The 27,802-nt window shown below is 40.8% G+C and overlaps 1 protein-coding gene and 1 pseudogene across 2 annotated transcripts; one reads left to right on the plus strand and one right to left on the minus strand.

Annotated features, from left to right (window-relative positions):
- Positions 1-651: 651 nt before the first annotated feature.
- On the plus strand, positions 652-17,349 carry LOC125895899 (uncharacterized). 2 transcript variants are annotated; one of them, XM_049588101.1, is made up of 7 exons: positions 652-687; positions 986-1,062; positions 12,182-12,238; positions 14,943-15,884; positions 16,232-16,400; positions 16,560-16,701; positions 17,022-17,349. In XM_049588101.1, the coding sequence occupies exons 4-6, from the start codon at positions 15,554-15,556 to the stop codon at positions 16,687-16,689; spliced, it is 630 nt and encodes a 209-aa protein (XP_049444058.1). In that variant the 5' UTR covers positions 652-687; positions 986-1,062; positions 12,182-12,238; positions 14,943-15,553; the 3' UTR covers positions 16,690-16,701; positions 17,022-17,349. The 2 variants fall into 2 exon arrangements, 1 of the variants encoding a protein (XP_049444058.1); XR_007450221.1 differs by lacking the exon at positions 652-687 and having other exon boundaries at positions 1,006-1,062; positions 14,943-15,155.
- Positions 17,350-21,531: 4,182 nt separating this feature from the next.
- On the minus strand, positions 21,532-24,238 carry LOC125896165 (uncharacterized; annotated as a pseudogene).
- Positions 24,239-27,802: the final 3,564 nt, after the last annotated feature.

Below are 27,802 nucleotides of genomic sequence, written 5' to 3' on the forward strand. Positions count from 1 at the left end.
ATGGGCCCTTTAACAAAAAGGCTGACCCACACAACATCTCCACATTTATATGGGATGGTGTTCTGGACTGGGCTGACAGCAAGGCACCCCTCCTGATGGCATCTTTGAGAGCCACATTCCCACCAGCCAAAATTAAAAACACCTCAAAAAATCCCCAGGTAAGTGTATTTAATTATTTGTACTGTGTGATTCTTTGTTATAATATTATTTCCTTAAAAACAAGAAGTATTCATATATCACCCCCATCTTAAATTAACCTCAACCTTCTCAATACACCCAGTAGCATGCTCCACACTAGGGGAGAATGGGCATTGTATGTATGTAAAGCTCTCCCCGACCCTCTGAGGGCAACACAGAGTGTGGATACTTCTAAATGAGCCCTCCAAACCCTACTTTTCTTTTGCCTTCGGCTAAATTAACTATCTTAGTTTACTATAGTTTTAGTATCATATTTTATATCTTCCCTTTTATTTTGAATCACTTATCTTAATCTATCACTTTCGTGTCTATAAAAAACATTGAGCACTTTGAGATCTGTTTTAGAGTTAAAATGCTATAGAAATCTAATGCCTTATTATTGTTATCTCAACCATTTCTATCAAGGAGAACCAGAGTAAGAGGCAGGAGAATCCTGAAGTGTCCAGCGAAAACCAGAGAGCCACTAAACAGACCTCGCATGCTCACCAAGTTTGATTTTTTCCATTAATAATTATTCTATGTTATGGTAGATAAATTCTTTGTGTGTGTGTTTACATATTGTCTAAAGGCAAGCCATCTTGATGTTGATGGTTGTAGGATTTCAAAATTTTAACTGTAAAGGGCATTCATTTGACTTCAAATTCAAAATGAACATTCTTTTAAAAATGTATTGAATTTCATTAAATAATTATATTATGAGCACCACCTTTTATCTACGTAATGCTAAATAAATGTTGTCAGAATGAAGAATTACTTTTCTCTTACTACCTTTTTACATGCATTTCAGAGACAAAAGTGAGCACCAAGCACTCGTGGAACAGAGGACTGGATTGGCTCTATTGATGGCACTCTTCACATGCAACAGTAAGAACAACTTCATCCAGACATGCGTGGGAATTGAGAGGTGGAAGCAAGGCTGCAGTCAGAAGGTCATCCGAACCCTCAAACACATGGGCCTGTCACTCAGTGTAAAAAAAGAAAAGAAGCCAGCACTCACAAATGTCCTTTTGGTAAATTTAATAAACCAACTTGGGTGGCGTTACCAGAAACACAGACGCTTCAACAGAAAGTCTTCTTCAGTGTGTAACTCAGATTACGGAAGTGCCGTTTAAATACGTCAGAAGCAATCAGTGCAGGTGTGTGGAAAGACAATTTACACTTCCGCCATACAATATAGTGCCAGCTCACAGGCAAAGAGAAACACAACAACAATACAACAATCTTAAACACATGTCACAGCTAAATAGCAGTAGATACACCGAAAATCGATATACATATACATAATAAATTCTGCTCATACAAAAAGGCACTGTGATCAACAATACAACATGTGTGCTTGAGGGGGCAACTAAAGTACCCAACTGTCAAATAACCAGTAATCAATAAATTGTCCCTCAATTAACAATCAGGACAAAAGTGCACGGTACAAGGGATGAAGTACCAAAAGACACTGAGTGGTTGTCCCTCAATTAACAATCAAAATACAAATGCACAGTAAGGAAAATAAAGTGCAAAAAAGTCACTAAGTAGCTGTCCCTCAATCAGCAATCAGATCTCAAATACACAGTAAGAAAAAATAAAGTGCAGAAAAGTCACTGAGTCGCTGTCCCTCAATTAACAATGACAAATGCACAGTAAGGAAAATAAAGTGCAAAGAGGTCATTAAGTAACTCTTAATTAGCAAACAGATCACAAGTGCGCAGTACAAAGGATGACGTACTAAGTAGTTGTCCCTCTACTAACAATTAGGCCATAAATGCATAGTCAAGTAAACAGCCTGCATCAAACCACTCTGAGTAGCTATCCCTCGCTTAAAGGCAGGTGTCAAAATACATTAAAAATAGACAAAGTGTAAAAATACATACAGTAACTGTCCCTTACTAAATCAGATGATGAGTGCACAGTAAGATGCATAGAGTACTGAAGATCTGCATCTTTACCCCATAAATAACAGTAGGGAAAGAAGTAGAGCAAAAGAGAACTACAATATAAATAGTCACCTCTCAGTTAACATTTAGATCATAAGAACACAATGAAACAAAAAATTCAGATAATCACTGAGAGGTTCCACTAGCAGGTCATCTAAGTATGCACAGTCAGCAGCAGAAGATTCAACGGGTAAAAAGCCCTGTGAATAGTGCCAACACCGTGTCATGAGTGATAACATAAGTCAGTCAATAGTAGTCACAGAAAACAACTTAACAGCAACTCCTCATTCATACCTTTAGGAAATTCGGTCTGTAACCTATGGATCCAAAAAGCCTCTCTCTGTAGAAGAAACTTCTCTCTATCTCCCCCTCTTTTAAGTGGTCCGACTTCTTCAATTCCCTGAAATCTTAAAGAGCAAACCTCGTGACCTGCTGCAGTGAAATGTCTAGCTACAGAAGATTTATCGTCTTTGGTTCTGATGTTACTTTTGTGTTCAGAGATACGAGTCTTAAGCTCTCTTTTAGTCTTACCAACATAACATAAGCCGCAAGGGCATTTCAGCAGATACACAACAAACTTAGATTTGCATGAAATTCTACCTTTAACTTTAAACATTTTACCTGAGTGGGGATGTGTGAATGTATTACCCTTAATCATGGCATTACACTGAATGCAATTATTGCAAGGAAAATTGCCAACAGGTAAAAGAGACAAAAAATGTTGGGGCTGAACAAAACAATCAGCTCTAACTAGCAAATCTCTCAAATTAGCAGCACGCTTCTGAGCAAAAATAGGAGTGTTCTTAAAGATATGGCCTACATTCGGATCGCTAGCCAGAATGTGCCAGTGTCTCTTAATGCAGTTTTTAACATCATAGGACAAATCAGAAAAAGTAAGCGCACAGACCAGATTAGAGGTCTCAGAAGAGGATGGTTTAAGTGTTAATAAAGTTTTCCTATCAATCTTTCTCACTCTCTGGAGACAGTTGTCAAGAATGTTCTTATCATAACCTTTAGCCCTAAAACGGGCACATAAATCAACCGCCTGCTCTTCAAAGGCAGATTCAGTACTACAAATTCTCCTGACTCTAAGTAACTGGCTATAAGGTAAGCCATTCTTAAGGCCCGGAGGATGGTAACTGGAAAAGTCAAGAAAACTGTTAGTGTCCGTTTTTTTTCTATGAACTTTAGTCTCCAAGCGTCCCCCTTTGCTAACACACACATCTAAGAAGGAGACAGAGTCATAACTGTACTCCAAAGAAAATTTGATAGAAGGCATCCTGGAGTTAATCTGTTCCTTAAAGCATTCAAGTTGTTCTATTGTACCAGAAAAAATAAAAAACACATCATCAATGTAGCGGTACCAACACTTCAGGAAAGGAAGAAACGGGTTGTTATGGTAAACAAAGTCATCTTCAAATTTACCCATGAACAGATTTGCATAGTTTGGAGAGCAAGAACCGCCCATGCTTACAGCTTGACACTGTAAGTAAAAAGAATCTTCGAATTTAAAATAGTTTTACTCAAAATGAGTTCAGCCATCTTTAACAAAAAATCTGTAGGGGGAGTGAGGATTTCCCTTTGACTAAGATAATAAGCAAGAGCCTCTAAACCCTCAGTATGATTTTATGAGCTTTTTTAATGACAAAATTCTCACTATTAGAGGCAAAATTCATGACCTCCTGCCCTCAAACAGGAACCAACCTGCCCTCAAACACAGCTGTAAGACCTAATATATATTTAGATACCTTCTCTCTAATCCTTTAGCCCTTAGCAAAAATGATTTTACGAGCTTTTTTAATCAGAATCAGAATAATGACAAAATTCTAACTATTAGAGGCAAATTTCATGACCTCCTGTCCTCACATAGTACCTATCTAACCTCAAACACAGCTGTAAGACCTAATATATATTTAGATTGCTTCTCCCCGATTTCTCTTCAACAATTGTCCGCAATGATTTCTTCATCTAAATCATCAACGTGTCTCTTAGACCCCATCCCAACTAGGCTACTTAAGGAAGTCTTACCTTTAGTTAACACTCATATATTAGATATGATCAATATATCCTTATTAACAGGTTATGTACCACAGTCTTTTAAGGTAGCTGTAATTAAACCTCTCCTAAAAAAGTCCACCTTGTATCCAGAGGTGTTAGCCAACTATAGACCAATATCTAATCTTCCCTTTCTTTCAAAGATCCTTGAGAAAGTAGTTGCAGACCAGCTGTGTGATTTTCTCCATGATAATAATTTATTTGAGGAATTTCAGTCAGGATTTATAGTGCATCATAGCACTGAGACAGCACTAGTTAAAATTACAAATGACCTTCTGATTGCTTCAGACAAAGGACTTGTCTCTGTACTTGTTTTATTAGATCTTAGTGTGGCGTTTGACACAATTGACCATCAAATTCTACTGCAGAGACTGGATCACTTAATTGGCCTAAAAGGTTCTGCACTAAGCTGGTTTAAATCTTATTTATCTGATCGTTTTCAGTTTGTTGACGTTCATAATGAATCGTCATTACGTACCAAAGTTTGTTTTGGAGTTCCGCAAGGTTCTGTGCTTGGACCAATCCTATTTACTCTATATATGCTTCCTTTAGGTAACATCATGAGAAATCACTCTATAAATTTCCATTGTTATGCGGATGATACTCAGTTGTATTTATCGATGAAGCCAGAAGAAAGTAATCAATTAACTAAACTCCATAACTACCTTAAAGACATAAAAACTTGGATGAGCATCAATTTCCTGATGTTAAATTCAGACAAAACTGAAGTTATTGTTCTTGGCCCCTAACAACTCAGAGACTCTTTATCCGATGACATAGTTTTTCTAGATGGCATTGCTCTGGCCTCTAGCACTACCGTAAGAAACCTCGGAGTAATATTTGATCAAGATTTGTCTTTTAATTCTCATTTAAAACAAACCTCACGGACTGCATTTTTTCATTTGCGTAATATTGCGAAAATTAGGCCTATCCTGACCTGAAAAGATGCAGAAAAATTGGTCCACGCTTTTGTTACGTCTAGGCTGGATTACTGTAACTCTATTATCAGGTAGCTCTAGTAAGTCCTTAAAAACTCTCCAGCTAATTCAGAATGCAGCAGCACGTGTACTAACAGGAACTAAGAAATGAGATCATATTTCTCCTGTTTTAGCTTCTCTGCACTGGCTCCCTGTAAAATCCAGAATTGAATTTAAAATCCTACTGTTAACTTATAAAGCTCTAAATGGTCAAGCTCCGTCATATCTTAGAGAGCTCATAGTGCCATATTATCCCACCAGAACACTGCGCTCTGAGAACGCAGGGTTAATCGTGGTCCCAAAAGTCTCCAAAAGTAGATCAGGAGCCAGAGCCTTCAGCTATCAGGCTCCTCTCCTGTGGAATCATCTTCCTGTTACGGTCCGGGAGGCAGACACCGTCTCCACATTTAAGACTAGACTTAAGACTTTCCTCTTTGATAAAGCTTATAGTTAGGGCTGGCTCAGGCTTGCCCTGTACCAGCCCCTAGTTAGGCTGACTTAGGTCTAGTCTGCCGGAGGACCCCCCTATAATACACCGGGCACCTTCTCTCCTTCTCTCTCTCTCTCTCTCTCTCTCTCTCTCTCTCTCTCTCTCTCGTATTCTATTACTGCATCTTGCTAACTCGGTCATTCTGGGTGTCACTAACTCGGCTTCTTCTCCGGAGCCTTTGTGCTCCACTGTCTCTCAGATTAACTCATATCGCAGTGGTGCCTGGGCAGCGTGACGTGTGTGGTTGTGCTGCTGCCGTGGTCCTGCCAGATGCCTCCTGCTGCTGCTGCCATCATTAGTCATTAGTCATACTTCTACTGTTATCATACACATATGACTATTGTCACACATGTATACTGCCAGATATTAATACATACTTTCAACATATTGTACCACAGTAGCCAGAACTATAACTATAATATTGTTACTTTCAATAATGTTGTTGTAAGCTACTGTCATTACCTGCATATCTCTCTCTCTCTCTCTCTCTCTCTCTCTCTCTCTCTCATTTTGTCATGCGGATTACTGTTAATTTATTATGCTGATCTGTTCTGTACGACATCTATTGCACGTCTGTCCGTCCTGGAAGAGGGATCCCTCCTCAGTTGCTCTTCCTGAGGTTTCTACCATTTTTTTTCCCCTGTTAAAGGGGTTTTTTGGGGAGTTTTTCCTTATCCGCTATGAGGGTCATAAGGACAGAGGGATGTCATATGCTGTAAAGCCCTGTGAGGCAAATTGTGATTTGTGATATTGGGCTTTATAAATAAAATTGATTGATTGATTGATTGAATTGAAAGGAAACTTTGAAATGCCTGTTTGGGTGTAGCTCTGTTGAAAGCCTGTTTGTTAATGAGTCTATGTCAATGTGACGTGTGTTGCAAACGGTCTGAATTAGTGCAGAGATTGTTTAGTTGTGTGCAAGAATCTGTTTGTGAACAGTATTAGCAAACTAAACACTTAGCTTTATCGAAGCCAACTAATCAATGACCTAACTGTAAACAATCACAACAATAACTCAATGAACAGCATCAAATCACATACAACAAGTTAAAGAGTCTTGCTTAGCCTGTAAAGATGTGATAAGCTATGCCCAGTTGTTACATTACTGATCCTTGAATGGATGGAAGAAAGAGTCACTTGGTGGTGTGCTGCCTTGTTAGCTGGCAGAAGAAGGCTGGGAAGGTGTGGTTTCAGCTGCAGTCTTTGTTGTGTCCTTTGTTCCAAAGGTTCTGATCCGAGGAAGCTGGTCGCTCGGGGTCCTTGCAGAGTTAGACGCTAGGTGCTAACTCACTTCGTTCCTTGTTGCTGGAAAGCTAGTTGCAAAATCTTGTGTTCGCAACAGAGTCTGTGATCATTTGCCCTCCCTTTTGTGGTTTGGGCAGGGGTTTGGGCCTCTGCTGTCCAGGCCCAGCCAGGAATAGATGTTAGCTGCTACAGCAGCTGGAGCAAGAAGATGAGATCTGAAGGGAGCAAACCTTGTACAGATGCCTGTGACATCACAGGAGTCACATGTCACTGTAAAAGGTCTTGTCCAATCAAGTTTTGGGACTTGAGTCTCACTGAGGTGTGAGGTGAGATCTCCTGTGGAGATGGGTGTCGCATAGCCCTCTTTGTTTGAAGACAAAGAGCATGCAGAGGAAAAAGCCAGTGATGTCCAGTGATGATTTTACCAAATGATAAACTATCTGTGGTGCTGTGAATCCCAACATAACTCTGTCCATAAGCATTCTGTTAGCAGGAATACAGAAATATAGCGCTTATTCTGACAGAAGCAATATTATTTGGGAAAGATTATAGTTTTCCACACTGAGAAATATGAAGAGTTACATGTACAAAATGTACAGCACATTTCAGTAAGACAGTGGTTCTCAAATTGGGGGTGCAAGGCACATATTGGGCTGGCGCAAGATGATTTACAGAAATCAAATCAAATATAAAAATGTATGTGTAAAAAAAAAACGTACATACATACGTTTACATACGTAAAATGTACATTCAATGGTCAATGCAAAGATGATGAATAGACACTCTGTTCATAATCTTTGCATTGATTTTTGTGTGTAATATACAGACTAACATTTAGAGAATCTTTATAGAGACATTTCCAGAAAATATTTCAAGAAAAATGTTGTAAAATTTCACAACAAAGTAATAACATTTTGAGAAAAAAAATGTAGTAACATTTTACAAAAAAGTTGTAACATTTTTGAGGAAAAGTCAGATTTTTTTTAAAGTAGTAACATTTTGAGGGGAAAAAAGTAAAATTTCAAGAAAAATGTTGTAAAATTTTTTGAGCAAAAAGTCAAATTTTTTAAAGTCTTAAAATTCAGCAAAAAAGTCAGTTTACTAGTACAGCACTGATGTGGGTGGATGGCGAGGTTGCAAGTCTCCTGGCACTGTTTTTCGGGGGTTGAAAAGTTTAAGAACCTCTGCAACCTCTGACATTTTGTCGGGACGGGGGGGGCATGAACATTTTTCTTCCTCCAAAGGGGGGCATGACCGAAAAAGTTGAGAACCACTGCAACAAATAAGACAACATTCATACAAAGAGCAGATCACTCTCTGTTATGCTGCTACAAAAACAGGGAGATTTGCACCTAGCCTGTTACAGACAGAACAGGGTGTTATTTCTATCCATCAGCGGCTCACCTGGTCCTTCATCAGGGCCTTGAGAGGACTGATGACAAGCACAATGTGCTTTTCCTCAGGATGAAGCTAAAAAGTTGATATTTCAGAGACAATTACTACTTTTGGTAGACAGATAGATAGATAGATAGATAGATAGATAGATAGATAGATAGATAGATAGATAGATACTTTATTCATCCCCGTGGGAAAATTCAGGTATCCAGCAGTTAAACACATAATAGTTATAGACAATAAATAAAAATATTATATTATTACTATAATAAAAGTATAAAAAACACATAAGTTAAGAGCAGCATACACAATAACACACTAATAATAAATAAAAGCAGCACAATTACACTAGCAGCATTGAAAAAAATCTACTATTCCTTACAGTTTTCTAAATGCATGTTCAGTGAGTCATAGTTTTCCTAGTTTCAAAAAGAATGACATGATAAGCTGTAGTGCGTACTAGCTGTTGGCCTTAGCATCACCAAGGAGGATGCTACACATTAGCAAATTAAAATTATTAATTTTGTGATTAGGTTTGCCCCCATTCTCCCTCTAACCTGTTTCTTTGTGCTTCTTCTTGATGGAAAAGCACTCTAGTGTATTATTATTATTATCATCATTATTATTATTATTATTATTATTATTAGAACGACACAACTTAATATCAGTCACTCAACAAAGGCAATAAGTAATAAATAAGTAATTAAATGACTTACTTTATCCATTATTGCTCCATAGAACCTGAAGCAAAGCCAAGGCAGGATGCCAAAAACATGTCTTCCATCAATTAAATGTTGGAAGATTTGTTTCTGTTCTTCCTTAAGGGGAATGGGGAGGGATGCAAATGCGTCCTCGAGCGAAACAGCCTTATCAAATAAGAAAAACTACTAAACAACCACTCAACTCCAACTACACGATACAAGTGTTTTTTTTCCCCTTTGTGGCTTTTTTTCTGTTCTCATCTCTCTGTGACGTTTTGACCTCAAAGCGACCTCACCCATAATTGGTCAGTTAAGAAGAACGTTACCTGAACCTGTGGGATCAAATGAGCAATACACTGCCCAATTACTATAGTGGCGCTGTGGCGCAGTAGAAAGCCGATGCACTCATTCATTGCAGGACGAAGAAGAGGTGAAATTTCAGACATCCGAGATAAAATGCATGTTTATTGAACAATAACGGATATACAAACACACGGCAACCCCCCGTACACCTTCCTAACATCTGTGCCTATGAGATGAGTACATTACATGTTTGATTTGAACTTTTATGGAGACGTGAATCGGTCTAGAGCGGGAACCCCCAAACGAAAAACGGGGTTCGTTTTCAAGACGTTCATGCAATGATCTAGTTCATGCATGACTAATAATAACAGCAGCAGTAAGCAGCATCAGGCAGGACCACGGCAACAGCACAACCACTTCACACCATCCAGGCACAGCTGCAATATGAGTTAACCTGCCAGACAGTGGAGAACAAAGGCTCTGGAGAAGTAGCTGGGTTAGTGACATGCAGTAGAGCCGAGTTAGCGAGACGCAGTAAGAGGACATGAATGTTAGCAGAGGAGAGAGAAAGGAGGAGAGAAGGTGCTCAAAGTATGCATGGAAGTATGAGGGCAGCAATGCTTGAGTTTGAAACAGATGTATCTATTTTCGTACATAAAGAGAACATAAATAAGCCTTAAGCCAAACAATGACTGGACCATTTTACTGAATTTTATCACTAGGTGTCGCACCTGAGTCAGCGGTTTTGCAGACCAGGCGAGGCGGGCGAGGCTGGGTGTGGCCAGGCGGATTTTCCAAGTTTGGCACACTATGCACCTGGCGCAGCTACTCCTCTTTCCCACCTCTGTCCCTCCTACCTGCGCAAGTCGGACAGAGGGAGGAGCCCCTCTCTTTTCCCTTAAATGCGCCGCGTGAAGGCATAATGAGAGTTTACTTAATTCACCATGGCAGAAGAGAGCAGCAGCATCAGACGGCCAGACTTCTCCCAGGAGGAAACTGATGTTTTGGTCCGGGAGGTCCAAGCTCGCAGTGTCCGAATATACGGAACTGCGAGCAGACCTCCACGGGCTGATGATGCAAAGGTAGCCTGGGAGGAGGTCACCACAATTGTAAATCAATGTTGCGTTTCTGTCATGTGCGTGTGCGCTCTCTCTTTCTCTCTCGCAGTCTCACTCGGTTTCTTTTTTTTTGACTTTTCTAAGATGACAGATGCTGAATATATACTCCCTATCTGATGCTGTGGCTGTTTGTTTTTGGCTGAGAGGGATGTGAACTCATTAGTTTACAGCTGTGTTAATCAAACCAGGTTGGGTTTCCATTACACGTGCCAAACTGTCCACCGGTCAGCCAAACTTCGGCTTACACCGGCTGCGCTCTGCCTGTGCTGATAGTAGACGTGGTTTCAGTTGGCGAGCTTTTAGCGCACCTTCGGCGAAGCCTTTTGGCATGAAACTGTCACTGCGCCAAGCTGGATCTGTCAACACCTCCCCCTGCTGTGCCGCCACACCCATCTCAGCACACCTCGGTCTGTCAAACTACCAAACTGAGCGCGCCTTGGGTTGTGCTGCTCGAAACTTGCTCTGTGCGGGGTTCGCCACCCTGCGCTGCGCCGGGAAACTAGAGCCCAATGTGTCTGAGCAGCAGCTGTCACAGATTTGAAATGTGCTGTTTCGCTGTGTGCGCGCCAGTTTCATACTGTAAAAGAGCTCCTACACCATTTGAAAGAGCATGTAGTTGAAGGGCGAGCTGTATCATGTCCTATAATTGGTTGTAAAAACGTGTTCACTAAGAAATCATCCTTCACTGCTCATATGTCACGCAAACATAGAGCATGTTCTGTGGAAAACATAAATGATATGTATAGGGAAACAGTGTCTCAGTCTCCTGGCACTGTATATGAGGATGCTTCCCAAATCTCACCAGACCCATCGACTAGAGAAAACAGTGAACTCCCACAGAATTTCAGTGAGACCTTCCTCAGGAATATTTGTTTATTCTATCTAAGATTGCAAGGGCAGCTCCTTCTCCCAGCTTCAACAATACAGACTATTGTTGAAGAGATGCAAAATCTGCATGAGTTAGGACAGGATTACACTTTAAGTAAACTTCGTTCACTTTTAAAAGATGACATGAGTCTAACAGATGATGACGTCACTAAAATCTGTGATTGTGTTAGAGATTCAGATCTATTCTCTGCCTGCCATCAGGGGCCACTCAGAACAACATATTCAAGAGCTCAGACATTCAAAAATATGTTTAAGTACATTGAGCCCAAAAAACTAACATTAGGGATTGATGAAAACAGGTCACAAAGATATGCTTACTACATTCCAGTGAAGCAAACATTGAACACCTTATTGGAATCTGAGTTGTGGAAGAATTCAGTGTCACAACAGAGTAAAGAAACAGATTCACAGGAGTTTGGTGACATAAATGATGGACAAACCTTTAAGTCAAACAAGTTTTTCATTGAAAATCCAGGTTGCCTGAAGCAAATTTTGTATCAGAATGCGTTTGAAATCGCCAATCCACTTGGCTCTGCTAAAAAAAAAACATAAAGTCCTAGCTGTCTATCTTTCTTTGGCAAATTTGCCTGCTCATGTGCGGTCCTTTGTGTTGTTGTGTGGAGAGAAGAACCTAAAACAGTTTGGATGTGCTAAGCTTTTCTCAGAGATGTTAGAGGATTTAAAAGATTTGGAGGAGAATGGAATCTCTGTGGGCAATAAAACCATTAAAGGAGCACTGTATTGCATTGCAGGTGACAACCTCGGGTCACATGGCATTGGGGGGTTTACAGAGAACTTTTGTCGCTCAAAGTATTTTTGTAGATACTGCGAAATTACACGAAGTGAGTTTGAAAATAATGATCCAAATGTCTGTGGTCCACAGCGCACCCCTGAAACTTACAACTCAGCTGGAGATGGGGAGGACGTCAAAGGCATTAAGGTAAACTCTGTGTTCAGTGCTTTGAAATCTTTTCATGTTTGCCAGCCTGGTCTCCCACCTTGTTTGGGTCACGACATATTTGAGGAAGTGTTATCCTATGATGTAGCTCTGTACTTGAAATATTTCATCAACAGTGTTGTGTGTAACGCGTTACAGTAACGTAACTACTTTTATTGGGTAAAAAGTAGTGCAACGCGTTACTACTGAAAATATGGTAACGGAACGTAGTTACTTTGTCAGTTGGGCACAACGTTACTTTTCCCGGGGACAGATTTGACGGTGACACTGCCTGTCTGCCTCAGCTGCGCACTAGGCAGGAACTGTGACAGTTGCCATGTCAACAGTATAGACAGGAGCACCAAAATCAAGCATTGTATGAGGAATATGGAAGATACACACGCCTCCTCGGATTATTTTAATGGTTTGTCAACCAAAGACAGGTTAGCTTATTGTAATAAGCTAACAATTAGCAACGGAGTGAGGTTTCCTGACCCTTACTTAATGTCAGGTCAGTGGGTCACCAACCCAACGAAATGGCCTAAGCCACAGTGGCCGGACATTTTTTTATATCTTGTGGGGAAACCCGGTGTTTATACGCATGAAAAACTCAAGGCATATAAATCCCTTGATGTGTATAATTTTGTACTTTGCGGTCATGTCCAAGATATTGAATACCGGGATTTATCTGATGGTTTTTGTGCTCTACGGACCGAAGTACTGCCGAGCCAGTGACAAGAACACAAAACAGTAACGTTAACTAATGTACAAGACCTGGGTGATTCTGAACAAGTCGACCAACTACATACTGACAGCGAACTGCACTTGTATGGCTGGGTAAGTGTTGTTTAATGTAACGTTAACCTCGCTAGTCAGACCTCAGACATGGGCAACATACGGCCCCGGAACCTCAAAGGAAATCAAAACAACCCCCAAAACATCAATAAAATGCAGCATTGTGTTAACAGAAAACAGAACAATCATAACCTGCCTACCTTCCTGGTGCTGTGTGAACGGCAGCCTGTTGCAGCAGCTCCTATTTTGTGTATTTTAAATTGCTGCTGTGACATTGAAATTTCCCCCCGAGGGGTTAATAAAGTACCTACCATACCATACCAGAAGAGAAAATGAATTAATTTATTCGTGCAGGTCTGTAGCTTACTGCAAAGTATGAGTCTGTTACACAAACACAGTCTCACAGTTACACACGTAATAACAGAACAGAAAGTGATTTATTCATGAATATGACACTATTTGTTCAAAGATAGTGTCTGTGAATATTAATATTTTCCTCATTCAGTGATGCAGCAGGTCTGGCAAATAGGCTATTAGTAGTAGTAATCTGTCATGTAACAAATTCATGTAGCCTAGTTAACACAAATTAACTCTCACTCTTTAATCTTTATTTTATCACCAAAGTGGTAAATACCAGTGGGAAACTCTGATTTTTTCACATTTAGGAAATGAGATGGGGTTCTACCTAAAGTCAAGCACTATAAAAGTAACGTAAAAGTAACGAGTAATGTAAAAAGTTACTTTTCACAGAGGGTAACTAAGTAAAGTAAGGGATTACTTTTTTAAGAAGTAACGAGTAACGAGCAAACACTACTTTTTAAAAGTAACTTCCCCAACACTGTTCATCAAGAAAAAGAAGTGGTTTACATATACACTTCTGAATCGGCGAATCACTCAGTTCAAGCACAAAGGGTCTGATGCACTGACAAAGCCATGAAAGCCATGTACTGTCAATGAGGGGCCCAAGCTTTCTGGCCAAGCCAATCAGAACTGGAACTTTTTGAGGTTGCTGCCTGTTTTAACTGGCAACAAAGTACAAAGTCCTGACGATGAGGTGTGGCAGTTAACTCTCCAACTTAAAGATATTGTTGATCTGGTTTGTGCACAAAGGATTTCTCTGTCACAGGTAGCCTATCTTGACATTATAATCCAAGAATATTTGGAATCAAGGAAGTGTTTGTTCCCCAAGTGTAAATTAAAACCAAAGCATCATTATTTGAGACACTATCCGGCACTAATTTTGAAGTTTGGCCCCCTGATACGACTGGGGACGATGCGACTCGAAAGTAAGCACAGCTACTTAAAGAGATGTGCCAGGCATCTGAAAAACTTTAAAAATATCTGCCTTACTTTGTCTGAGAGACATCAGATGTTTCAGGCTTATGTTTCAGTGGGGTCTGGAAGCACTCAGCCTCTGCATGTTGAAGACAGCTGTACATTTTACCCCAACCTTTACAGCGAGACAATTAAACAAGCAGTGAGCGAGTTTGGCTTCTCAGAAAACAACACTAGTGTTTCCACAGACATACAGTACAAAGGAACAGCATATAAAAAAGAGCATTTCCTTGTGTCAAAAAATGACGAGACTGTGGAGTTTGGAGAGCTTCTCATTATTTTAATTAAAAATGATGCAGAGGTGTATTTCGTGATGGATATACATAAAGCTGACTATCATTCTGAGTATCATCTGTACTCTGCGAAAAAAGACTGTGCTATGTTGCAGTGTCTTGAAATCAGTGACTTGGTGGATTTTTATCCTTTAACATCCTACATTATTAATGGGCACCAAATGATTCCACTGAAGCACAGCAACTTCTCCAGATAAACACGATCTTGGGCACTGGTGGGGAAAAAAAGCACATAAATGGTTAAAAACATTAAATATTGCATGCTATTTTTCTCATTTTACCAGAAATGACAGACTTGGAGCCAACATTTTTGCGTAGTGCCATCAACGAGGTCTTGCCTGAACTTGCTGAGGTATCAAAAGATATTTTGGAGGAGACCTTGCAGTCCCTTGGCATCGAGACGAGTGACGATTTTCAGTTTCTCGAGGAAAGTGATTTGTTGACAGCTTTGAGGCCTATTCAGGCCAGAAAAGTGCTTGCTGCGTGGAAGCTGAGATGTAAGTATTCCAGCATAGGATGCAGTTAATGCCCATAAAAAGACAAAAACATTCTCATAATGTGTCTGTCTGTGGAACAAACTCCTGAAAGTAGCAGCGCATCTAGTTGTCCATTGCCAGCACCTCCACCATCCCTGGAGTCCATGTCACCGGGCAGTTCATCTTCAGCATCTGCCAGCAGCAGCCGAAGCCCTGGTGCTGACTGGGTGGATACGTACCAGATTCCATGGGGCAAGTTCCCAGAAGAACTAATTCAGACTCTAGAGAAGGGAAAACGGCTGAGCCCTTGTCTAAGAAGGGAGATGGTCCGCATTGTCCGCACAGCGTAAACAAGTAAACCGGGGAAAAATATAAAATACCTCCTGGAAGGCTGGCCCTCTTGGTTCAGTGAACTTGGCATGGGTGTGCATTTCAAGGAGCTCACAGGAATAGCGCTCAAAGAAACTTTCATACAGAATGTGGACCTGAAGGGAAAACGGCTCCTGAACTACATGAGTACAGTTTGCATGAGCAAGAACAAGAAGTTCCTGCAGGCTGCAACAAGGGTGAAAATGCTGAGAGATGCTGAGCTGAGCGGCTGCTCCGAAGATGTGAAAGAAATGGTCCTGCTGCTGATGGCCTATTTTGAGGAAAGGGAAGAGATGATGCTTTCTAATGTGGAGGACACCTGTCTGGCAGGGGAAGTTCAGATGGACAAGCTCCCCTTAACTCCTGCCATTATTGTCTGTGGTAAACTTTTTGTTGGTCTGTTTCTTTTTGTCTGGATGAATTCATGGTGCTTGTTTTTGTTATTGTGAACTGTATAAATCCTGTGTTTGTCTGTGAGTCTGTGTCTGTGTCTGTGTGTGTTGTCTGTCTGTCTGTGAGTCTGTGTCTGTCTGTCTGTCTGTGAGTCTGTGTGTGTGTGTGTGTGTGTGTGTGTGTGTGTGTGTGTGTGTGTTTGTGTGTGTGTCTGTGTGTGTGTGTGTGTGTGTGTGTGTGTGTGTGTTGTCTGTCTGTCTGTCTGTGCCCAGAAAAGTTTCAGGAGCACAACCATTCATTTCACTTACATTTGTGTGTGATTCCTTCTTTTTTAGGGCGATCCTGCTTTACTTCCACACGCTTTATGCTCAGTGTTGACAGAACCATTGCTCAAGAGAACATCCCCTCCTTTGTGTCGTCAGTGTGTATGATGTTTGGAAGCTACTACAGCTTCAACATTCACTATCCATCCGAGCTGCCATCCACCCTAGAGTTCCTGCAGAGGTGTGTCATTTTGGATTGTTCAGCCAACATTTTCTCTGTATTGAACTGTAACAAGAACAAAAAAGTAAAAAAGTTGCTTGATGTGATATTTTATTGTTGTTGTTTTGGAAGTTACTTTATCATTAATACATTTTGTCTGTTTTTCTTCTGTTTCCCAAGGTGCTTTTTCTCCATAAATCCTGAGAAGGGCATGAAAGTAGAGAAGAGCTGTACCTCCCGTCTACACTTGAACCCCAGAGTCCTCACCTTGATCCAAGACCTTTCAGATCATGAGTGGCGGGACATCTGAATATGGACTCAAGTAAGCCATGGTTTGTGGTGATGTCCCCGTCACAGATAAAACTTTTCTTTGGGTGGGTTAGTTCTTTAAACTTTAACAGTAAACATTACAGATGAAAATCTTTGTTTGAAGTTTTGAGTTTGATTGTGTTTGTGAGTGTGCATGTGAGTCTGTGTGTCTGTGAGTCTTAGTGCATCTGTGAGTCAGTCTGTCAGTGTCTGTGTGTGTGTCTGTGAGTCTGTGTGTTTGTGAGTCTGAGTGTGTCTGTCTCTTTGTGTGTGTCTGTAAGTCTGTGTATTTTATCATTAATATATTTGTCTGTTTTTCTTCTGTTTCCCAAGATACTTCTTCTCCATCAACACAGAGGGCATAGAAGTGGAGAAGAGCAGCAGTTACCGTCTACACTTGAACCCCAGAGTCCTCATCTTGAAGAAGGTTTCTTATGGTTGTTTAGTTACTTAAGCTTACATTATTATGTTACAGATGAAAATATTTGTTTGAAGTTGTGACAGTCTGGTTGCACGTGTATTTCTTTATATTCAATGCCTTTTCCAAATGATTTTTTCCAAGAGGAAAAGGAAAGGAATAGTTTAAAATTAAGAAAAACAAAACACACACAACTGTTGAAAAGTTTTTGAAAAGTATTTTGCATACCTTTTTTTGGACTCCAGAGTCCTCATCTTGATCCAAGAAGGTTTCTTATGGTTGCTTAGTTACTTAAGCTTGCATTATTATGTTACAGATGAAAATATTTGTTTGAAGTTGTGACAGTCTGGTTGCACGTGCATTTCTTTATATTCAAGGCCTTTTCCAAATGTTTTTTCCAAGAGGAAAAGGAAAGGAATAGTTTAAAATTATGAAAAACAAAACACACACAACTGTTGAAAAGTTTTTGAAAAGTATTTTGCATACCTTTTTGAAATAATAAAATGGGGGTTTGAAATGACAAGTTGGTATTGTATTTGTTTTTTAAAAGTTGCTGCATACCACAGGTTACAGTTCTCTTCACATTTATGGTAAAAGTCAAACATTAAAAGAAAGTGCAGTTTAAATGTAACCATCAAATATAAAAGCGGTCAATTTTCTACCTTTTAATGTATAGGAAAAAAGAAACCTTTTATCTGTGTCCCAGTCACAGTTTTCTTTAGGTGGCTTAGTTCTTTAAGTTTTAACAGTAAACGTTACAGATGAAAATCTTTGTTTGACGTTGTGTCAGAGTTTGTGTTGGTGTGTGTGCCTGTGAGTCTGTTTGTAAGTCTTGGTGTGTCTATGAGTCTGTCTATATTTAATACTCATTTAATGAAGACATTCCTCAAAGAATTCAATGATAGTATGTAGATGTTTATTTCACTACAAAACATTGCTATTAATATTACAAAATATATTACATGAAACACAACCTTTTACTAAAATAAGCAGAAAAATTCAGTAAAATGACTGTCTTATAATGAGGCTTTTACAGTTTAATAATGCCTTGTGTCTGATGTTTTTCAGTGAAATTGAATGGGATTAGATGTAAAATAAGCAACCACCGCATGTAAATTGTACAGGAAATAATGGCTTTAATAAAGGCATCGTCATGCTAATTTGGCTGAAAAGGGATGTTGAATTTACCAGTTTAACATGTAATTTTTATAATGTTATTTTGTAAAGGATAACAGTTTTAAAATGTAAAATTTACAGGTTGTTCTGTAATGTGTTTTACACTCTGCTGTATTTTTTACAATATTATTCTGGCAACCACAGCTGCCAGTTTTTTTCCATAAAAACAATGTTTTTTTTTCTTATAGTGTGTGCATGGTCTGTTGGTAATGAGTTAGTCCATTTATAAACATATGAACATAATATTATGTTAATCACGTTGTCATATTGCTTTTTTTCTAATGCAATATAAGTTAGATGTAGCACCATCAGCACAGGCTGCTAATGTAGGCTACTTCTTAATTTTCCATAACGTGTCATAATGACAAGAGCTGGTTCAACTAGTTTGAATAAAATCAAACTGGTTTGAGGTCTTACACCGGAAATCGGCCCAACTCTAATAGCGGTGTAGTGTTACTCTGTCAGACAGTCTTATGGTTTTGGGATATATCAGAACTAGAATATAATGAAGACGGCAGTATGTATCAATGGCTAACCCCGGGGACCTCTGCTTGCTGAGTAGCCAATGATTGTCAAATGGGCCGATGATTTTGCTAGAGTGATGACTTCTGTGCACAGACAGAGGCTTCCTCTCACTGCTTTCTCACACACTCACCCTGGACATGCACAAATCCCTCAGAATGCTAACACACACACACACACACACACACACACACACACACACACACACAGACACAAGACAAGGTGGCAGCTGGACGTTCAGCAGTCACTTCAGCTGAGTCAGGAAAAAGAGGAAGGGTAAGGGGTGTTTGATGTGCATCTTGTGTCCCCTGAGGGCTTCAGTCCGTGGGAAACAGGCGCTGTGCTTGGGGTTCAATCAAAAACCTTAGATACCCCCTTGTCCTCCATCTGACTGAGGAGGACAAGTTCACTTTATTCAGTATTGATGAACAATGTTTATGTGCTAAGATCCCATAAAAGACTTCACACTGTGTATTTATTGACTTGCAAAGTAATTCAGCGTGTCAGTGGTACCAGCTACTCTGCTCTGCAAAGGAAAGAATGTCGACATACAGTAGAGGAGAAGTGATACTGACAATGTATTTGATCAGTTTAGAGTTTGGAAAATTACATTTAGAAACTATGGATTAAACCAGTGGTTTTTAAAATGAATGACTTGAGGATGGGAAAAGGGTACCACAAGATTTATCAATATTTATTGATTGTGTGTTTTTTGGGGAGCCTGGGAGGCGACCTAGACATATTGTTTTTATAAAGTGTGCATGCTCTAATAAAAAATGTGCTTAAGGGGTTTGAGTTCAAATATGAGGAAATTGTCAGTCTAACAATGCATTTTGAGCTGACTTTCCCTTTTATTTTTTCAAAAACTGTAGAGTAAAATTACTGTAAATTTTGCATGGTCATAGGCTGGGTCAGTTGAAATATAAGGAAATCATGAATGTCTTCTAAAGTATACTGAACCATTTAGAAGCACTTTCAACACAACATTTTGTTTTTGCTTCCAGTTTTAAAGATCTGGGACTTTTTTCACAGACTCAATATTTTTCTTTCAAATTTGGCCACAAATCTGTTAAAATCTGTGTCAGTGACCACGTCCCCTTTTCCAAGCTAATCCATCCACCTGACAGGTGTGGCATATCAAGATGTTGATTAAACAGCATCATTACCACACAGGTGTGCCTTGGAACAGTCACAATAAAAGGTCGCTCTAAAATGTGCAGTTTGATCAAACAACACAATGACAGAAGTTTTAAAGGAGTGTGCCATTGGCATGCTGACTGCAGGAATGTATACTAGAGCTGTTGCCTGTGAACTAAATGTTCATTTTACCACCATAGGATGACTCCAATATCATTTCTTATTAATTTGGCAGTACATCCAACTGGCCTCACAATGACAGATCAAATGTATTCACACCAGCTCAGGATCTCCACATTTAGCATCTTCACCTGCAAGATCATCTTAGACCAGCCACCCAAACGGCTTATGCAAAAATTGGTTTACACAACAGAAAAATTTCTGCACAAACCATAACAAACTGTCTCAGGAAAGCTCATCTGTGTGCTCATTATCCTTACCAGGATCTTGACCTGACAGAAGTCCATAAGTCCATAATTGTGACTAACTTGTGTGGTTGTGAGGCTGGTTGGATGTACTGCCAAATTCAGGGAAACAACATTGGAGATGGCTTATGATAGTGAAACTTTATGTTTTGTAAGGCAGTCAAAAAAATATGATAATTTAAGATTTTTTTTTTTTTTTTTTTACTGCAAGCTGACTTTGAAAAAACTCCAGAGATGTGTTGCTGTCATCCACACTTTGCTGTTTTTCATGCATGTAGCTAGGTAGTTAGCTAGTGTTGTTTATTAAATAGCGATGATGTGAAAGTGGTGGAGACTCCAAGCCAATATGAATGCTCTGAATAACAGCTCCAACTACCCTGCTTATATAGGTTCGTTGTTTTTGTGAAATGTGAGACAAAGATAAACAGACGACAGAGAGACACCTAGTTGGACTTCACCAATCCTTGACCTGGGCCATAAATACCCTCTTGACCCTGGCCATATATACCTTCTTGACCCTGGGCCCCTAACTAGCCATAGGGCGTCACAGTAGTGCTTTAGACACCACACTAGCTTTGTCAGAATAAGACATCCCTGTGCTAACTTCTGCCTACAAAGCTCTAATTGATTGACCAGACCTATTTAAATCTCTGATCAAATCAGAAATGACTGTGATAATTCAGAGTTCTGGAACAGGCTAGTTTTACGACTTGAACTGACAGTTCTATGTGGCATGTAGATAATTTGTTAACAGTAAATAATGAGAGACTATTAAAAATATTTTTCAAACAACTTATCATGACTCAATCCAAACAAAAAGGGCATTGTCTCTGCCATCACAATAAAAAAAAAGATTAAAGTTCACAACTAAATCTTCACCACCTGCTGCTGTTTGATGATGATAGACCTGCCTCACCATATGCTGCCAGCACTCTCTTCAACCAAATTTCTTTGCCCTTGCCACCTCAAAACAAGCCAGGAACTGGCAGAGCCAAATGGAGCACAGCCTGTGGTCACAGTGGCAGCACCCTTTTATTAAATATGACATTAAGTTTCAGAGAAAAAGAGAATATGTGATCATTTATGTCTATGCAAGAAACATCTCCTAGATGCATTGGGACGCATCATCAGTGATGTATCCTGGGATCATCAGGTGTTTTGGGTCTCACAACATCAGGCGACCCAGCCAGGGTTGATCAGGCCCCGACTTGCATCCCAGCAGTAACCCACGGATCGGAACCCTCTTAATCCAAAGTCACCTAGTGGCTTTTTCTGCAGACTCAGTGGCGGATTGAATGGCCTTCTTCTTGGCCGCCCCTGTAATGCCCAATTGGCTGAGGACTCTGCAAAGTGAGCGACCTGCAAAGCCTCTGCAGCCAACTTCTATGGGCTCAAAGAATGTCCTCCAGCCTCTCTCCCTGCACTCCTCCTCCAGCTCCTGGTATTTGGCGCATTTCCTCTTGTTGGCCTCTTCGATGCACTATTCCCAGGGCATCGTGAGCTCCAACACTAGCAGGTGTTTTGAAGTCTCAGATGTTATAACCATATCTGGGCGGAGTGATGTTGTTGCAATGTGGTGTGGGAACCTCAGCTACTTTCCCAGGTCGACCTGCAGCTCCTAGTCAGAGGCTGTGTGGAGGAGGCCTGATATTACCTTTTGACACGCCCGGGGTTTCTCTACAGCTTTTACAAAGAGGACTACCTTTTTTGGAGCACAGTGGTGTTTGCTGGTGCTGATGGCTGAGGCTAAACTCCCGGCAACTGCCTTAAGCACCTGGTCATGGCGCCAGTGATAGCAGCCATCGGCCAGGGCCTTTGGGCAGCTGCTGAGGCGATGTTCTAAAGAGCCTCTTCCAGAGCAAAGAGGGCAGGAAGGTGTCTCGCTCTTTCCCCAGACATGGAGGTTCACTGGACTTGGCAGGGCATCGTAGACTGCCTGTACCAGCAAGCGGACCCGATGGAAGTCTGCCTGCATGATGTTCACCCAGGTGATCCTGCGCTGCAGTTAGGGTTGGGACTCGTTAGGATTTTAACGATTCCAATTCCTTCCCGATTCCTTCTTAACAGTCCGATTCCTTACAGATTCCTCTTACCGATTCCTCTTATCGATTCCTACATTATATTCATTATACTTGCTATACAAATGCAATCATACAAATACAAAAACTTTATTCTAACTGTTGCACAGTACAATTAGATGAAAATACGTATTTGTGTGTGGTGTGTATTTCAGATTTAGAGCTTGTATCATCTCCCTGAGAATATATAACAACAAAAAGTGATTCTCTGATTTCTACAGTAACACTATTACCTCAAATTAACCACAGCAATGTAATAAAAAATACTTATATGCTTGGGCACTGTTATTTACGTGACAACACCTGAACATAACACACACAGACACACTGGCTGTTTGTTTCTACCTCTCCCCTCGCTGGAAGCGGACCTCCAGCCGCCTGCCTCCACCTTGATTAAACGCTGAAAATTAAATAAAAGAGGGAGACAGGTGTCTCCTATTTTATCTTATTTTGTTATATTTTTACCGCTCCCCTTGCTGGAAGCATCGGACCTCCCACCGACGCTCCTGTCTCAAACACGGAAGTCTCCCTCTCCACCCACGGCACACACCCGGCCTGTCAAAGAGCTTCCCCAAACTCTTGACTGGTTGCTCTGTGATAGATGGAATGACAGTTCCTGAGATGGATAAACGGAATCTGTCAGTCACCTTCCCTTTCTTCAGTACCATGGACCTGGACTTGGAGGGCTTACAACTCATCCTTGCCCAAGTGATGAGTGTCTTGAGTCTTTGTAGGATCCACCTGCTCCCTGGGACTGATGTTGTTGTGTTGCTAAGGTCATCCATGTAGGCTCTTATGGGGGACTGTCATACACCCAACTTGGTTAAAGGCCCTCTGCATTCCATCTTGGCTGACTTGACCACCATGTTCATGGCTAGTGTGAAGAGAATAACAGACATGGTACAGCCTGTAATTATTCCTTTCTCAGAGTGGTACCAGTCAGATGTTCCTGACCCTGAAGTGACCCTCAGCCTGAAATTATTGTAGTAATCCAGGATGAGTTATTTGATCTTGCTGGGAACATGGTGTAGGTGTAGAGCAAGTTCAACCAGTTTGTGAGGAATGGACCCGTAGGCGTTAGCCAGGTCCAACCACAAGACTGCTAGGTGGCCTCTGTTCTCATGGGCCAACTAGGCGTTACCCAGGTCCAACCACAAGACTGCTAGGTGGCCTCTGTTCTCATGGGCCTCTCTGATGAGTTGGGAACTACACCAGTGTGCTCCAAGCAGCCGGGAGCTCCAGGGATCCCGTCCTTTTGCACTGAGGGGTCGATGTAATTGTTAGGAGAAACTCGGTCAGTCTTGGTGAGACAATGCTGAAGAACACCTTCCCTTCATTCAGTAGTGACGTTGTCCGAAACTGGCTGATGTATTTCGAGTTCTCCTCTTTGGGGATCCAAACTCCTCCCTCCTGAGGGTGCGAAGCTCCTGACACAGTTGGTGTATTTTCGTGGCCCTACGGTTCGTGGTGTAGGAGGTGGTCTTGGCTTTACCCTTCTCTTTCCTGCCAAATCTTTCAGAGGCATAGCTGACAGTGATGGTGGTCATGGTTTGGAGTCGGCTGTCAGCATGGCCTTTTGCTGTGTCTTGGATGATGTTGGACATATCCTCATCAAATTGCAGCCACTCGCCACGCTTGCTGGCTGGAACGTGGAACTACTCTGCTGGGATTGGCATACTCTAGTACGTGGAGGGACTGGACTCTGTTGGTTGCCTCCTGGCCAGGCTCCTCCTGCATCTCACCAGGTTCAAGACCTGTGTGTTGCACCTCGCTCTCCCGCTCCAAGCATTTCATTCTGGCCTGATGGATTTTTAGGCCACGATGATTCTTGACTTGTTAACCTTGGGTCCGTCCGATTGGAGACCCCCCCTCCATCCCCCCCAACCCCTCGAGATCTCCTGGGGGTATCCTTCTATAGGGCTTTCCGTAGCTTGTTTGGGTTCTTTCTCACGCTGGGGTGCTAACCCATACTGCCCTGGGAGCTGTCTTTCCGTGCTGTCAACTGTCTCTCCAGTCATCGACCAAACTGTTCTAGGTTGTCGCCTGGTCTATTCCCAGGGGTCACTGGCTAGGCCAGGCTTTAACTAAGCAAGAATCATCTCCTAGATGCATTGGGACGCGTCATCAGTGATGTATCCTGGGATCATCGGGTGTTTCGGGTCTCACAACGTCATATACCCTCCCCCAGGCGACCCAGCCAGGGTTGATCAGACCATAACTTTGTCACTAAAATCAACAAGACACATCATGATCTGTCCCATTCAGCTGAGCAGGTGACATGATTGATCAATCACACCCAGATGCCAGATTATTAGGCCCACCTAGCTACAACTGATGCAGTCTAATTCAACAGTTCTGCAATAAATCCTCCCTTCATGAAGGTTATAATGTTCAGTTTGTGTTTAAACTGTTTTAATGAGGTGTTGATTCAACTGTATGATCATTTTTGGAGGATATAGTTTATGGTGCTGTTGACGTAGAAATGGGAAATGTCAAACTACACTGCATTAAGCCAAATGGCTGCGAGATTATTTCCTTTCAAACATTCACAATAAATGGGCCTGGGTTCCAAGAAATAAACAGACCATTCATTCATTACAATGCTGTCTGACAACCAGTGCACAGCCCCTAATGTTATCATTTGGCGTATAATCTACCCTGACATTGCCTTTGCCATGGCAATAAAAGAAATCATGAGTTAGAAACTGCAAAATACTTGCACATATTTATTTACAGTAATATTTTAATATTTAACAATCAACACTTCTGACATATGACACATAACACTTACATTTTAAGAGTTGCACTACTAACTAAGCACAAAAAGTTAGGACATTTGTGTTTGGTAGATTATTTCTTTTTGTAACAATGCTTCTTGGCAATAAATCTTTAACTGTTGGAAAGCCTGTTTATTTCTGTTTCAAGCTATCAACACACACACACTCACACACACACACACACACACACACACACACATATATACACACCAAGCTTGTATATAGTTAGTTAGAATTTGTGTGTTTTGGTTTGCCTTCAGTAGACTCCTTGGCTTAAGCACATGGCTGTCATCAGCCTGCCTCGAGCAACAGGTTGGATTTATTGACAATTTTAATATTTTTTGAAACATAAAAAGCCGCTTCATGTCAGACGGGATTTACCCAAACAACCTTGGCTCCAGATATCTTGGCTGCAACATACGTCACACCATCGAGTCATCTTATCAGAACATATACATGCACTGATAAGCAGGAAGGTCAGCACGCAGGGAGCAGACAGACAGACAGTTACTGCTCCAAAAACAACAACTGCCTCTCATGATGATGACGTCATGGTCTGTGACTCTGTCCTCCACACTACAAGAAACCTGCAGAGATTGTCTCTGTCCCAGCAAGAATGTCAAGAAGAAGAAGAAAAGAAAATGTTGATGATCTTACAGATGGGTGTGCTAAGGAACAATTAAATATTCTGGATAACTCTGGGCTTTCTCAGCATGTCACAGAACCAACACATAACAGAGGACACATATTAGATCTAATTATTTCCAAAGGTCTGAGTCTGGGTCTGGGTCCCAGTCTGGGTCTGGGTCCTGAGGTTGTGGTGAACGATGTCGCTTTATCTGACCATTACTGTGTTTCATTCAAAATGACCACCCTTGCTAATCCTATGAAAAGTGAAGCAGAGGTGATCAGAAAACGTTATATAAATGATAAGAACTGTGCATTATTCACCCTGGGTTTTACACCATCACAAACCCTGCCCTCAGCTCTAGTCGATGACCTTGTAAGCAGTTTTAGTTACAATGTTATGACTGTTATTGATTCTATTGCCCCAATTAAGACCGAAGTTATGTCAGGCAGGAAAAAGGCACCCTGGAGAAACGCCACACTGATTAAAGAATACAAAAGAGTATGTAGACAAGCTGAACGCAGGTGGCGAAAAAACAAACTCCAGGTATATTATGACATTTATAAAGAGAGTCTTCACAACTATAACCAGGAACTGAAGAATGCAAGGCAATCATATTTTTCAGAGATTATCAATAGAAACAGTAATAATGCCCAAACACTTTTTTCTGTAGTGGACAGACTGACCAACCCCACAGCATCACTCCCTCCTGAACTACTGTCTAACAAGTCATGTAATGACTTTGCAGCCTTCTTCACAAACAAAATATTACAGATAAGACAGGCAGTGTGCAGCTCCAGCTCAGGAATGATAACACTTGTGCCTTCCTGTCCTCCGATTAATTTAGGACATTTTAGCCTCCTAGATTACACAACTCTAACAGAAACAGTTTCAAAATTAAAGCCCACAACATGCTGCTGCTGCCTTGATATTCTGCCTTCAAACTTTTTTAAAACCATTTTTAACTGCATAGCTCCAAATGTAATGCAGATAATAAATACTTCTCTTAAAGCAGGCCAGTTTCCCCAGGCCTTGAAAACTGCAGTAATAAAACCTCTCCTAAAAAAAATCAAATCTGGACACCACAACAATTAGTAACTATAGGCCAATATCAAATCTGCCATTTTTGGGGAAAATCATTGAAAGGGTTGTCTTTCAGCAAATCCATACTTTTATGATGCAAAACAATCTTTTTAACACATTTCAGTCTGGATTTCGGCCACATCACAGCACTGAGACTGTACTTATCAAAGTCTTAAATGATATTCATCAGAATAATGATGCATGCAAATCCTCTGTCCTGGTATTACTAGATCTCAGTGCTGCATTTGATACAGTTGATCATAACATACTACTTAGCAGACTGGAAAAGTGGGTGGGACTCACTGGCACTGTGCTACAGTGGTTCAAATCTTACTTACAAGATAGGGACTTTTTTGTATCAATTGGTAACCATGAATCTGAGCGAACTACGATCACATGTGGGGTTCCTCAAGGGTCCATTCTCGGACCACTTCTATTCAACATCTATATGCTACCCCTAGCCCAGATTACGGAACATCACAACATCTCCTATCATACGTATGTCGACGACACACAACTCTATATCTCAGTGTCATCACACAACTACAGTCCCTTACTCTCATTCAGTAACTGTATTCATCAAATCAATGACTGGATGTGCCAGAATTTTCTCCAGCTAAATCCAGAAAAGACAGAGGCATTAATTTTTGGCCCTAGAAATGAAAGGGCAAAGATCAGTGCCCACCTTGGCTCTATGTCAATGACAGCTACAAATCAAGCCAGAAATCGTGGTGTTATTATTGACTCAGACCTGAACTACAACAGCCATTTAAAGTTTATTACTAAATCTGCCTATTACCACCTGAAAAATATAGCTAGAATTAAGGAGTTTCTGTCTAAACAAGACATGGAAAAACTTATTCATGCATT

Source organism: Epinephelus fuscoguttatus, linkage group LG10 (genome assembly GCF_011397635.1).
Source record: "Epinephelus fuscoguttatus linkage group LG10, E.fuscoguttatus.final_Chr_v1".
Lineage (NCBI taxonomy): Eukaryota > Metazoa > Chordata > Actinopteri > Perciformes > Serranidae > Epinephelus > Epinephelus fuscoguttatus.

Bases quoted from the DNA above. Each gene is read 5' to 3' on its own strand.
- LOC125895899 (XM_049588101.1), top strand. From the start codon at position 15,554: ATGGGTGTGCATTTCAAGGAGCTCACAGGAATAGCGCTCAAAGAAACT. The intron at 15,885-16,231 runs GTAAACTTTTTG...CTTCTTTTTTAG, and splicing joins TCCTGCCATTATTGTCTGTG to GGCGATCCTGCTTTACTTCC. The intron at 16,401-16,559 runs GTGTGTCATTTT...CTGTTTCCCAAG, and splicing joins ACCCTAGAGTTCCTGCAGAG to GTGCTTTTTCTCCATAAATC.